Raw genomic sequence first — 13,660 nt, 5'->3', positions numbered from 1 at the left:
TTTATTTATAATAGTACTTTTTGTCTGTAAAGGCTTAGCAAAGTATTCATATGATATTATTAAAATGCATTTTGCAGAGTTTTAAGACAAAAGCTACAAAATAAAACTTGTTGGAGGTGGAACTAAATACATTGCAGAAAACTACATTTCATCAGAATGGGCATTGCTCACTCAGTAAAGTCAAGGAAATGTAATTGTAGAAGATTTTACTACATAACTAATTTCTACTAATGATAAATAAATTACTTGTACAAATAAATGCAATAATCTAAAAGCAATGTTCATACACGTCTGACTTCCACTTGTAATAACTGGAAATACCACCTGCATTTTTGTGGTAGTGTTAAATATGCTGGGTTTTTGTTTTGTTGTGTTTTTTCTTAATGTCACAGGGATTAAGTTAACACCCTTTGTTAACTTATCCCTCTCTTTATCCATACTGGGGCTAATTTCCAGGGCTGCAGGGCATAAATATCTATTTAGGATTCTTAAAAACTCTCTCTTTGGTTATTTGCTTTACTCTTAAAAAGCCTATTTTCTGTATTCTCTTAATTGTGAAGCTGTTAGCTACCATCACTATAAGCAGCTAAGAGACAATGTGAATAATGACATTCAGCAAACAAGCTGAATGCTTTTGTTGTGAAATCCATTTAGTTTATACTGGATCTAGAACATCAGTATCTTGAAAGGGCTTTGAGTCTGGCTCATAATAGAATAGGGAAATAATTACATTTTCTGTAGATATCTGGTAGTTTTCCCAGTGCTGAGGTATGCAGAATAAACACATTTACAATTTTCAGTAACTATCCAAATACGATAGTAGCAAATATTTCCATGAGCAGGAGACTTCTGACTCAACTTTCCAAATATAAACTGCATGCACACTGGCATTTTCCTCCCACTGAAAAGCCTGCTCTGCGTTGCTACCTGTTTCCATGTAATTTGCAGCAATGTAATAACCTGTAACCTTCTGTTAAATTTGGTTGAAATTGGTCATGACTTCTAACACTACCTGGAAAAATTATGCCAGACAGACAGAAAAACAAATGCTTGTTCAGGTAGCACAATTACATAGGTTTTATCTTCTCAGGAAAAAGGTTAAAAAGCACATGTGACAAGATATATTTTTTTTTAAATTATCTCTTCAGAATTTGGTCACAAATCAGTAATGTGCTTCTTTTAGATTTTTTCCCTATCTTCTGTATCAGTTCTAGGCAGATACGTATTTCTGTATGTTACATACCGCATGTAAGCATACATTTTAAAGCCCATTCTTTCCAAACTGGCAATCAGGCCCCACTCATTTGATGACTTCCAGACTATCAGTGTTCATAACACTGTTTTGTTCTTGAATTCTCTTATCTCTGTACTTACAGTCTTCACTCCTGTTGATAAAAATGAATAGCATTTTATGGATTAATAATAAATCAAAAGTAGGAAACAAAGATTAAGAAATAGTTTTATAGTTTTTTAAAGGATCAGAAGGTATAGGGAAAGGAGCAGAAAACAAACCAGTTATAATTCTGTATAATCCCTAGACCCATTGTACACCTGTAACTTAATCACTGCATGAAATTCTGGTCAGGCAGCAGTACCAGTGTAGGAGTTAGTTAGAAAAGCTAAAGAAATTAAACAAGGAGAACATTATGGAGTAGCTTTAATATATGAAGAAAAAAGGCACACTTTTGGGTCCAGCTCCTTTATGGAGGGCAGGATCATGGATGCTATTAAACCTGATGGGTGACTCCCCGGTCAGGAGGCTTATAAAGCACCGACTTGACCGCTGGAGGGTTTTTCTTCCCTAAGCCCTCCATACGGGTTTCAGCATGGTTCTTAAAACATCCCCCTCTACACAGCTCAGCATTCCAGTCTCCAGATGTTGCTCAGGTATTCCCTCACAGGGAACCCCATGGAGAATGACAGGATGGTGGGAAAGGAAAGGCTGGCTCTGGAAACCCCAATCCTTACTTTTCCTCCACCAGTTCCTCTCTCCGCTCCCCTTAGCGACGGCGGCGGGTTGCACAAGAAACGCGAAGGCCTGGAGAAGGCAATATACCCGCAGCCGCCTCCCGGCCCCGCCGCCATTTTGGGAAGGCGGGGGAGGGCGAACTACGTCTCCCAGTACGCTCGGCGCCGCGGCGCCATCTTGCCCCGCCGCTCCGCGGGGCAGTTCGGGCCGATAGTAGTGGCGGTAAGCTGAGACATGGCCCTGTTCCCGGCCTTTGCCGGTGCCGCCGAGCCAGGGGAGCCCCCAACCGGCAGCAGCGAGGGCTCCAGGAAAGGTAAAGTCCTGGGAGAACCCTCTTTCGCCCAGTAGCCCGCCGCGGCCCGGCCCTCGGGCAGACCTTCCGCTTCCACTCGCCTCAACGCGGAGCCTTCTGCACTGTGCCGGCCTCCCCACGCACCCCAGCGGGCCTGCTCCGGCCGCCAGCCGGCCCACCCTCCGCCGGGGCAGCCCGGCCCGCCCGGGCGCGCTCCGCCCCCGCCATGCAGTTGCGGCGCGGGCGGTGCTGCCGCTGGGGTCCGGGACCCCGGGCCGCGGGGCTGGGCAGCGCGGCAGAGGGGCTCGCCTGCCCGGCCGGGCGCTGTCGCGGAGGCGGCGTGACCCCGGCCCAGCCCGGCCCATCCCTCCGGAGTGGAGCGCGTATGGCCCGCACAGGCGCACTCCGCGCAAGGCGCGCCGCTGCCCGTGTGGAAAAAGTTACTAGTTACGAATAAAGTTAATTTCTGTGAGATAACTCGCGGGGAACCCGAAATAGGGACGTTCCCATTCCCTTCGCATTGGCGGGTTCTCAGGTGTGTTCAGATTTGCTTCCAGCTAACTGCTTGCTGACGGGTGCTGGAGGCATGGCTCAAATTTGTATACATGTATGTCAGCATTCTGTGTGGTGGAGAAGGTTCGCTTTATGCAGAGGCGAGATGGTGGGGTTTGTGTGTGTGTGTTCGGTGTTTGGGTTTTTTTTACTACTAGCCTTGGATAGCTTAAAAAGCGTTTTCTCATTTCCAGGCTTATTAAGCCAAATTTTAGTTGTAAAATTTATTTTTTGAAACGTCACGAGTGAGATTATAATTCAGTATCATTTTGACTGTCATGGTGGCTGTCTAGCAAGTTATATTTTTATTAAATGAGTGAAGAACCCTATCTGGTGTATTGCCAAATGCTGAAATATGCATGACGTTTATTAATTCTACTGGGAGATGTTTTTGAACTATGCTGTTTGCTTGCCAGCTTCCACCACCTTTTAGTCTGCCCATGCTGTAGGCAGCACAGCAAGGGGAAGCATCAAGATAATCGTTTCCCTGGGCTAAATTTCTTGTGTATTTGGTACAGTCAGTATGATGATTTTTTTAAGCTTTTAGCAACACAGTCTGGGGTTAGCTTCTTGTTCTACCCAGTTGTGTGTTACCCCTGATGGCATTGCAGCTGTTGATACTGTCTGCCAGTACAGGGGTGTTCTAGCCATGTTTAGGAGCCTTTCTGGTAATGACACCAGGTGCAGTGAGTAGTGGATGCAATAAGATCCCGAATTACAGCTTCTGACAAGAGAGGAGCTGCTCTGCCAGACAGAGGTACAGTAAAACTCTCTAGTAGTAAGACCTTGCTTATATTTTAAAACTCTGTGATTTTAGCCTCTAGGTTTGTTACGCATAGTCTGTGTCGCTGCAGACCATCTGTCTGGAAGATCTAACATCACAGAAGAAGATGTTAAGACTGACTTTTGGATCTAGAATGTAGTTACTAGGACTGTTTATGAGTTACATTTTGGTCTACTGGAAGTTTTTTGTATGAGAATTATTGACAAAGCATTAAGAAACACAATTTGTTAGGCTTATGTTTTAGCCAATATTGTACTTCGTGTTTTAACGACTGTGTTTCAGTATAAGTTATACAAATTAAGTATTAACTCAGAACCACATTTACACTGTCATATGTCAAATTTCACACGTTCAGCTTGTAAGAACTCGATGGGCAACTTTGGTATCTGTCTGATAGATGACTCTCTCTTCTCAGAGCTGATGTGAAGCCAAAGTCCATCATAATACAGAGATCACAGAGTATGTTGTATTTAACATGATATGCAAAAGTGAGGTGTCTTTTGCAGTCATTTAGGACTGTTTTGTAGTTCTACTGTAAAAATTGAGGTAATAATGTAAATATGCTGGCCATGTTTCATTCCTCCAACCACCTCTGTCTCATACTCTTTACAAATCCTCCTAAACCACTTACAAGTGCTGCCTGAAATATAAGTATTGATGTACACTTCCTATCCTGCTAGAATGCTGAGTTGCAGCAACCTCTAGAATGCAAAGTAATTTTGTATATGGTTTCTTACAATTATGTTGTCAAGCTTAATTCGTTTCTGGTAAAAGATAAATTACAAATTTATCAGTAGCCATGAACAGTCATAATTAACTGTACTGACAGTAGTAAGCATTATGCACAGCATTATTTACAGTCTGTAACTATTGTATAGGTAGGATGGTGCAGGGTTTTTTGCTGAAAGCAGATTTTCAGGATTCTGAGAGGCAACAGAAGGCTTTGCATAACTCTTAAAAGTTGTCTCTGTAGACATGCATGGTAAATTTTAATTTTTTTTTCCTGCTTTGGAAGGTATAAAAGGAATGGTATTGGATTGCTTCTAGTGTTGTGCTCAAACATGTGGATGGTAAACCAAAAACAAGTACATGGATATTATGACAAAAGAAGTCTTTTACATCTTTTATACTTTATGTTCTTAAAGATGTAAATATGGTCTGAGAAAGTGATAAACTTTTTAGACATCTGACAAGGAAAAATAAGAAATGAAAAGGTAAATTTTTAAAGCTTGGAATGCATTTTGATAATTGAAGTGCTTATATCCAACTAACTGATTCAGTGGAGATTATTTACAGGGAGGTTTGGACTTGGATGTTGTGTAATGGAAAAAATTTCAGTTCTTTCCAGAGTATTAGGTCAATTTGATTAAATTGTTCAGAAAACACTAGCTGAAGAATTCTAAACTTTTCCCTGGTGTATCCACAGAGGCATATTGACTGTGCTACAGGAGTTGATCCTTGCACTGTGGTTCTTCAGTGTTTTAAAAATGCAATTTGATGTCATCTGCCCAGGTAGTACCAAGCTGCAGGCACAGTCGGGATTTTTGACTCCATTTCTCAAAGTGAGTTATTCCTTGGAGGTCCCAAAACAATAATTTAACATATAAAAATAAACCTTACCCTGCTTGTGCTCACTGTTGTGATCATATTGCACCAAGTTAGTGAGTGACCTTCACATCTGTAAGGGAATAACAGATACTTTCAGGTAAAGTTAGTTCAAAATGATATTTTGGAACTTTATTTCTAATAATATATGGTAATATATAATTATATATAATATATATATAATTAAAAAATGGTAATAGGCATTATTTTGCTATATTTAAGGCAAATTTCCTAAGGAAAGCTATCTCATGCAGGCTTGCAGTGCATGTGTCTGCAGGCCTACTTGCTCAATATCCCTCTCTTCCTCTTCAGGAGTTTTTACCCTTTCAGTCAAATTTGTTGTGGTAGGAGAGAGAAATGGCAAAAATAGAGAAGGTTATAGAGGAGGTCTGTGAAAATCTATGTTTGCTTAGGAAAGGTAAAACTAGATAAAAGTGCCACTGCTGCAAGAGAGGCTATAACATGAATTGAACTGTAACCAGGACAGATAGGCTTGGCAATGAGCATCTGTACCTTAGCCAGCTAACATCTTTGGAGATCACAATCTGACACAGCACAGTCTGCCTCTTGCCCAGCCAGTAATTAAGGGATGTGGCAAAGTACTGTAGAAGGGTCTAGAGATAATTACTGAAGCTGTGGCAGCCATAGGGAGTGTAAAGTGTGGAGGACACAGCTCAGAAATCCAGACTTCATCCTTTTGTGAGCTGCAGGATTAATTTGCTGGAAGAAGGAGGGGAATCAAAATTTTGCCAGCTCACTGTTTTTATTTAAGAATATGGTTCTGGTCTTAGAACAGCCTTCTAAACAGAGAGATCTAAAGATAACGGCTTTCCCCTCTTCTGCCAGTTCAGGTGTGGCCTCTTTTGTTTAAAGTGTGTTTTGTGCCTCAGGGAAATTTATGTGGTTGGTCAGTTCCGTGTTTTATTGTGTCTTCAAAAACAGCTGGAGCTTTACTGCTTTCTTTGTGTATTTTCTTCTCTGTTCATTTCATCAATGTGATTAATCATGCTATTTTAAAAAGAAATGTAGCAGTTGATTCCTATTTTCCAGTTTTTAAGACAGAAGCTCTTAATGCTGCTATGGATCTATATCTCCATTTGGAAATCATTTGGCACTGTAGTGCCATAAGGCTTAAAGTTACAAAGTTTTAGTGTACTTTATACATGCAAACATTTTTTTCGTAGTTTGGGCTGGTCCGTATCTAAAGTGTTTACACTGATGAATAATATTAAAAAATGCATTATTGCGTTAATCTGTGGAGGAACTGATATTGTGCTCTTGAAATCAATGAAAAACCTGTTTTGATGTGTACAGCATTTTAAAAGAACTTAGATCAAGGTCTTAAACATCTTAGACTTCTAAGTCTTGAATTCTGAATTTTGTCATCAACAGCTGTATGACTAAAGGTAAATTATTTAACTTGAGCTTACTTTTAAGTGTCATGAGTTTTAGTATTAATATATTTAAAGTGATTTTTGAGCTGTAATTCTTCATTCAAATCAGTACAGGACTACCTTTATTTCTACCAAAAAAATAATACTAGTAAATGATTTATTAGACATTACAAAGGGAAACAATAATTTATTGAAAAGAAGAGAAGCTCAAAGGCTACAGAGAGTATTTTCAAGCCTGAAGTTTGTTATTGGAGGTCTGGCCAAAGACGAATTAGGTACGTTTTGTGTATCTGGAACACACATAATAACTTTAAAAAGATCTGTCTAGCTAATAAGTTACACTTCTGTGCGGTTACGTGATACACCTTTGCAACAGAAACTCTGCCAACCAGTAAATTTTTTCTGCTTTGTTAGGTGGATCTTGGTAGTACAACACAAATCAAAACAAAGATGGATTTTTTTAAAGGGAATTAAATGTCTCCTTTAATTCTGTAAATAAATAAAAGGCTTTATACACAGATTAGTTGTACTTACTGAAATCCGGAGTGCTCTGGACCGTTGGACTTTCTCTGAATCTGTTTGTTAAAGGAAGACCAGAGTGTGACCAGCAGAAAGACATTGTAGGGTTGCAGTTCGTTCCCACCTTCTTTTACACCGTATATTCATTACCAAAATGAGCAGAAATAATTGAATATAAGGAAGATAATTTTAAAAATCAATATCACATTTAATAAATATATGTCAAATCCTGCAGCACTTGGTATACTGCATGACATATATTGAATAACTCCAATTTGATTATGCAGTTATCAGGTGTATGCATTTATTTAACTCCTCTGTGTTTTAAATAATATAATGTTTACAGAATTATCCATGAGAAACATGTTGGGTTATTTCATGGAAAATACTTAATACAATTTTTCTAAGTAATTCCAATTTTAGGTTGGTTCTTAATACATCTCTTACAGGATTGAAATAAGACATTAAGGTACTGTTAAAAACACTGTTCCCCAGCAGGGGAAGTAATTATTTTGATGTTGTTTGGATATTATCCAGCATAAATCTTTCTCCTTTAAGCTCATTGAAGAGTTTGGAAGAATGCTTTGTGGTAGATTGAGTTTTAGAATCATACACACCTACCTAAAACGAAGACGTTTCTGCCAGGGTGGATTAATTTATATGAAATAGTGGATTTTTATCATATTTTAAATAGGCAAGTAAGGATTGTGGTTTTAAGGTTTCAGTTTTTGTTCTAATTTTACATTAATACATCTTAAGTATTTTCCTGAAAGGGGAAAAAAAACACTATTATGTTGATTTACACTGAAGTAGGGTAGTGTATTTGCCTTAGGTTTGGTGATTCTGATTGCCAGGCAGGAAGTTACAATAATATGCATATATATTATACAGCTGAATTTTTTTTTTTCAGTCTGTCCTACATTTTGGTGAGCTGGGAAATGGTGTGTAGCAGTGTTCTGCAGCGTATTGGTTGGGATGCTTATGTGAAGTGTGTTTTGGTCCTGACAATGTCAATGAATTGTTGGTTCTCCTCTGCACAGTTGTGGAGGTTCAAGATGAACCAGGGAAGGTGACTATCCTTACAGGGCCTTTGGTCTTTGGTAGCAGGGGCAGTCTCTTGGGAAACACACGCTGGAGGTTTGCTTCATTGTATGTAGTTCTTGATGAGGTGAATTTAGGTTAACAAACTGTTTTGCAGCCTACTCCATTTAAAATCCTCTTGTGGACAACGTTTGAGGGATAAGAGAGAGAAGAAAGAATTTTGGTAGGAAGAGCTATTTCTGAAAGAAACACTTTAGAAGGTGGAGAGGTGTATGGCTTGGCAGGCAATTAGTTCATGCTATTTAAGGATTAGAGGTCAGTGTGGACAAAAGCACAGACACAGGAGTGTGACAGGAAGAATGCTGAGGCAAAAATGATTGTAAACAGCATGGAGAACAGACAGGGAGACCAAATTTAATGTTCCTTTTGTTGTTATCTCCTGTGGTCTGGCACTGGAGAGACTGCTGTTAAATTCTGTGCTAATGCGAAGTAACATTTGTTGTTTAGGTTAGAAAACTTCGTGTACTTGAAAGAATTCTAGAAATGAAATTTGACAATTATTATAGAAGTTTCAATATCAGTAAAATCTTGGCAAAAAATTCCCCTTCCTCATACTGTCAGTATCTGATCTTATCCAATGACTGAAATGGCTGAGGTCTAGATGCAGAATGATTAATGCTGACTAATATATCAAAACTAGCATAATTTAGCTTTTTTTCACACTACTTATAAGCCTAATGGTATTTTGGTGGTTAGAGAGCTGAGAATCCAGTGACACATTTTGACCTTGTATAAAACCCTTGAGTATTCTTACCAGTAATGGGTGTTGGTATCAATAAAATAGTGTTAAAAATATTTTCCATACAGTAAGTAAATACATTTTTGCAAGTTTACCTAAGTTGCATTACATTAACTACACCTTTCATTTAATTATGTCCTGCTATAATTTTTTCAGTTTTACTCGTTAAATATGTAAATATCTGTATTGTATATAGTTATTATAATTATTTAATAATATAAATATATGAAGATACACTAGAAAATCTTCTTACACACATAACATGTAATATATGAATATATGTAGTTAGAATTTTCATGTGGTAAAAATTAATATTAGCTTTGGGGTTTTTAAATTATATAACAATTTATGAAACATATTATCTGCTTTCAATATTAAATTTTAAGTATTATTATATAGTTTCAAGCCTAGATTTATGTCAGGGGAAGATTCTATCTCCTAAATATTTTACCTCTTTACAGCCTAGTGTTCTGCTAAATGGAAATTGCATGGACTGCTTTCCAGTATGCTCAGTTATTACACATGACTTAGTGACATTTGCTGTGAATTTAGCTGTCGGCTGACTAAATTAACCCCCAACTTTAAAAAGCACAGCAAGCTGATTTGTATTGATCTCACACTTTTCTTTACCTGCAGAGTTGGACTGGCTTAGTAACCCAAGCTTCTCTACAGAAGATGCACTATTACTGCATCAGCGCACTGCAGAAGCTGTAAACCTCAGTCCTGAAAAATCACCACTAATAAGGTAGAATATGCTTCAGTATCTTTTAAAATAGCCTCTTTCTTTTGTTCTGCTTATCTTTTTTTATATGAGACCAAAATCAAGAGCTTTTAGGGCTGCTTTTCATTCCACTGTTCAGTATTTAAAAAGGCCTGAACTGAGTCATATTTAAAAGTATGAATAATACTTCCATGTCCTTTAACTTAAAGTAATGAGAAATTATACTTACGCAATTACATTCCCATTTTCTTCTTCTCACAGCTACATTTAAATCATTGTTATTTTGGAATTGGAAGGGAACTGAGTGGTCATGAGTCTTCATTAGCTTTTAAATGTCCTAAGTGACCCTTGAAATAATTTAAAGATTAAGCATCATCTTTGTGATTTCTCTGTGAAAACCAGCTCAATCAACCATTTCACAGCTAAGTTTTTTACTTTTTAAAAACTAGTTGAAGATGTGAATTAATGAAATGCTACATGTATCAAGTTGTGTGGCTGTGTAGAACATGCTGATCACTGAAGTGGGTGATTATATTCTTTTACAAAAATGAGCTTTAAGCAGCCACATTTGCTGAAGAGCTAGTTTTAATACCTTCACTAGAATAGTTGCTGTACTCGGCATATAATCACTGTAACTAGCATTTAATAATGAATGGAATGAAGTTGCAGTTGCCAAGTTCAAAAACTTAGTCGCTTTTAATTTGATACAAGCTCCTGTGTTTAGGATATCTATTGATGACAGAGAATGTCTATAACAAGCACAGCTGAATACATCTTTCTTATACTTATTCTTCCATTTATGTGCATTGTGTGATGAAAATGCCATCACTGTTCTGTTTATCAGTCATACATTATATTTCTGCTTATATTTCTTCAGATCTTTTCAGGACTTTAATGTCATAAAACTGACGAATTTACAAATTACCATTCAGATAGAATTACATAGTAAACTCACCATATTTAATTAATCTTCGAAAAAGAATTTGTCAAAAGATAGTCTACAGAGATGTTTGATCTTTTTGCCTACTACTAGGGTACATTTTCAGTTCAGCAAAAACTAATTACTCCAACATAGTTGGTGTTTTTTGGGGAGTTGTTCTGTATGTTTCTTTTAAAGGCCTGCTAATGGTTCTCTCATGGCTTCTTTTTTCTTAGTGCCCTTCAATAAATTGAGTAAGGGTTTTTTTTGAGGTACCTTGTTTCTGAAATGCTACATTTTCTTCTATTGACATTAGGAATACTAAGACTTGTCATTCCTTTCTTCTATTGAAAGATTCCAGAAAAACTGTTTAAGTGGAGCTTTTGCTTTAATTAAGGATTAGAGAAGACCTCTGTGATTTCAGTTGATTATTAAGTATCAGCGTATATGTAGTATGTACAATGATATACACGTGTTTTGACAAAACCATCTGTCCCTTGTGTGATCTCTCAGCAAGTCAGTTGTCTGTTGGATGTAGTTTGTTACTGCGTTATGTTATATGGTAACATTTATTCAGTAGTCATCAAAAATCGTTCCTTGATTGGTGAGGTTTGAATTTCTGATCAGAAGTGATTTTAAAAGTGTGCTTTTGATAATTATTATGTAAATCATAAAGAAACAAGGAAAAAAAACTGTAGACTTTTTTCTTTTGCAGGTCACCTTGAAAGATTTCTTATCCTTTTAGCTTGACCTAAGTTGTCTTAGCAAAGTTATGCAACTTTATCAGCTCAGTCCTCTTTTTTTAATTTGGTGATGGTAACAGATGGATATTTATACAGATCACACATCAAAATGCCTTTGACAATTAAAATTAAGACTGGTTGTCATTAATTCCAGCAGCTGAAAAGACATAGTTGCCATTTAATGCAGATTTGTATCACTTCCATGGTATGTGTTGCTGCTAACTCTCTTCTCCAAAAATTCAGGGAGAATAAAAGTAAAGGGTAAAATTTTTCTAAACTTTCTCATGGTGGTATTTCTTTACAGTTTTACTACTTGGATATATAGGTGTATATATAAATATATATACTTGTTTCCAAGCAGGACTACTTCAAGGTCAGAGTTGTCAGAGGAAAGTGATACAGATGAGAGTCTGAAACAGTCAAGTAAGAAAAGAAAAAAGAAAAAGAAAAAACATCACCACTATAAGAGGGCAAAAAGGAAAACCAAAGGGGACTCCAGTAACAGTGAATCAGACCTGGACACCAAGTACATCAAGGACAAAATCACAGGAAGTGGCAGAAATAACGAAAAGGAAGCAGCAGCAAAGTATGTATTTATTAATACTGTGCAAGATGTGAATTCATTGTGTTCTTGTACTTGTTTCTTCAACTGCAGGAATTAAATTCTTACTGCTTGTGGGTAATTTTTTTTTTCTAAGCTGTATATGAGTAAACCTGCATTCAAAGCAATGAAAATTGAATTAGAACCACTTTTTTATTCATACCTGAAAAACTGACTAAAATATTCTGTGAAGTACTGTTCTGCAGAACAAAGCATGGGATGGCAGTAATGAAATACATTCTAAATGACATGTAGATACTTATGTTGAGTTTTTGTAAGTATCTTGTTTCCTTTCATGGATCTTCTTTTGGGAGAGTTTGAAGAGGGATTGCATGTTCTTAATTAGTGCAAAAGTCAATATATAGCTGTATTTGCCTTGTAAAACAACTTCCTCCTCACAGACTTAATGTTTCCTTTTTTTCATATTAAGACAAAGTTTGTTGTATGATTTAACATTTCTTTTATGTCCAGCCATTTATTGCTGTATGCTGTGTTGCTTTGTACTTCTTGCTCATGGTACATCTAGATGGGTATTTAAACAATTGAAACTGTTTTGCTAGAAATTTTTTGTTAATTCCCAGAGCCTTAAATTACTGTGTAATTAGTGGATATATAATTTTTTATGCAACAAGAAAATAGGCACGTGTGACTAGCATGATTTTTGAGCAGTAAAAGAGGTCCTGTGAACACACTGAGTGTTCAAATTTGCCATACCTAGCTGTGCTTTCCTCAGTCTGATAGGTTTTGGTCATTTCATTCAAAGTGGCCCAATCTAACTGGCTGCGTAAGTCAGCTTTCCCTGTTTCTCATAATGTTTGCTAGTTTGAGCAGCCAGTTTGCCTCTCTGATTCCCTAGTTCCTGTTTTTCCTTTAGCATCAGCAGCTCTGGCTTTTAATTCACAGCATTGCAGCTGCTTCTGGGGACAGAGTGAGGATTTGGTGACATTGAGGAATTGTTCTCACAGCTAGGGGTAGTCCAGGCAGTCCTTGAGTTTACCTCAGTTTACTACTTTTCCCAAGGCAAATTAATCAGGAGCTGAGAGCACAGGCTTGTGGGCATGTGTCTGTGCCAAGGGTTTTTAACATTGTTTCCCCATGGAAAATCATTGGGATGCCAAGACCATTCTGCTCTGCCCAGTCACTCTAGTCTTTGCTGGAAGGGTGTCTGGGCTGGATGGAAAGGATTTATGTGCTGAACCTGGTTTATCTGCTGTTTGCTAGGCTGGCCCAACCAGCCAGTGCTTTGCCCAAATGAAAAGGCTGAAGTTCTTTCAGGATGTCTGGTTTTACTTCTTTCCATAAATTGTTGATACTGAGAGAATACTGAGTTTTCAGGAGACTGTTTTTGAAACCTGAACCACAAATTTGCTGTAAATGCAATAGATCTTGTGAAATTTTAGAAAGCTTCTCAAGACTATAAAACCCGTTTACTGAATTACATATTTGTGAATTCAGATTGGAAGTTCATAGTTGTCTACAGTTCAAAGGCAGGTGGCAATTTCCACTTAAGTTCATCTGTATAACTGTAATCCACAAACAACTTTGTGTGCTGTTTTATCAAATGCGTGGGTATAATTACAGCTAGTCAACACAATCCTCTTAGAAATTATCCTCTTTTCTTAATTGTAGCATCTTAGTAAGACAGAAGTAAATTATAGAAGTAGTAATATATGGCTTTTAGACTGTTTGCCAAGCAATTGATTGGCTATTACCTTTCATAA

The 13,660-nt window shown here is 37.5% G+C and overlaps 1 protein-coding gene and 1 long non-coding RNA gene across 3 annotated transcripts in view; one reads left to right on the top strand and one right to left on the bottom strand.

Annotated features, from left to right (window-relative positions):
- Positions 1-371: 371 nt before the first annotated feature.
- LOC308067616 lies at positions 372-9,585 on the bottom strand. Its single transcript, XR_013929676.1, has 2 exons — positions 5,218-9,585; positions 372-1,385 (listed from the first exon to the last, which is right to left on the bottom strand). It is a non-coding gene; the product is annotated as an uncharacterized lncRNA (long non-coding RNA).
- The window catches only part of NRDE2 (NRDE-2, necessary for RNA interference, domain containing), a 30,716-nt gene continuing 18,436 nt past the window's right edge, over positions 1,381-13,660 (top strand). Inside the window, exons 1-3 of one of the 2 annotated variants that reach the window (XM_080396691.1) lie at positions 1,381-2,282; positions 9,592-9,700; positions 11,700-11,924. In XM_080396691.1, coding sequence (XP_080252817.1) covers positions 2,204-2,282; positions 9,592-9,700; positions 11,700-11,924 — 413 coding nt within the window. In that variant the 5' untranslated portion in view covers positions 1,381-2,203. Of the gene's footprint in view, positions 2,283-9,591; positions 9,701-11,696; positions 11,925-13,660 lie in introns of both variants that reach the window. The other variant, XM_080396690.1, reaches the window with a different exon arrangement.

The sequence above is a fragment of the Falco punctatus genome, assembly GCF_963210335.1.
Source record: "Falco punctatus genome assembly, chromosome: 7".
In the NCBI taxonomy this organism is placed as follows: Eukaryota; Metazoa; Chordata; class Aves; order Falconiformes; family Falconidae; genus Falco; species Falco punctatus.
This window is presented reverse-complemented; position numbering and strand designations above follow the sequence as displayed.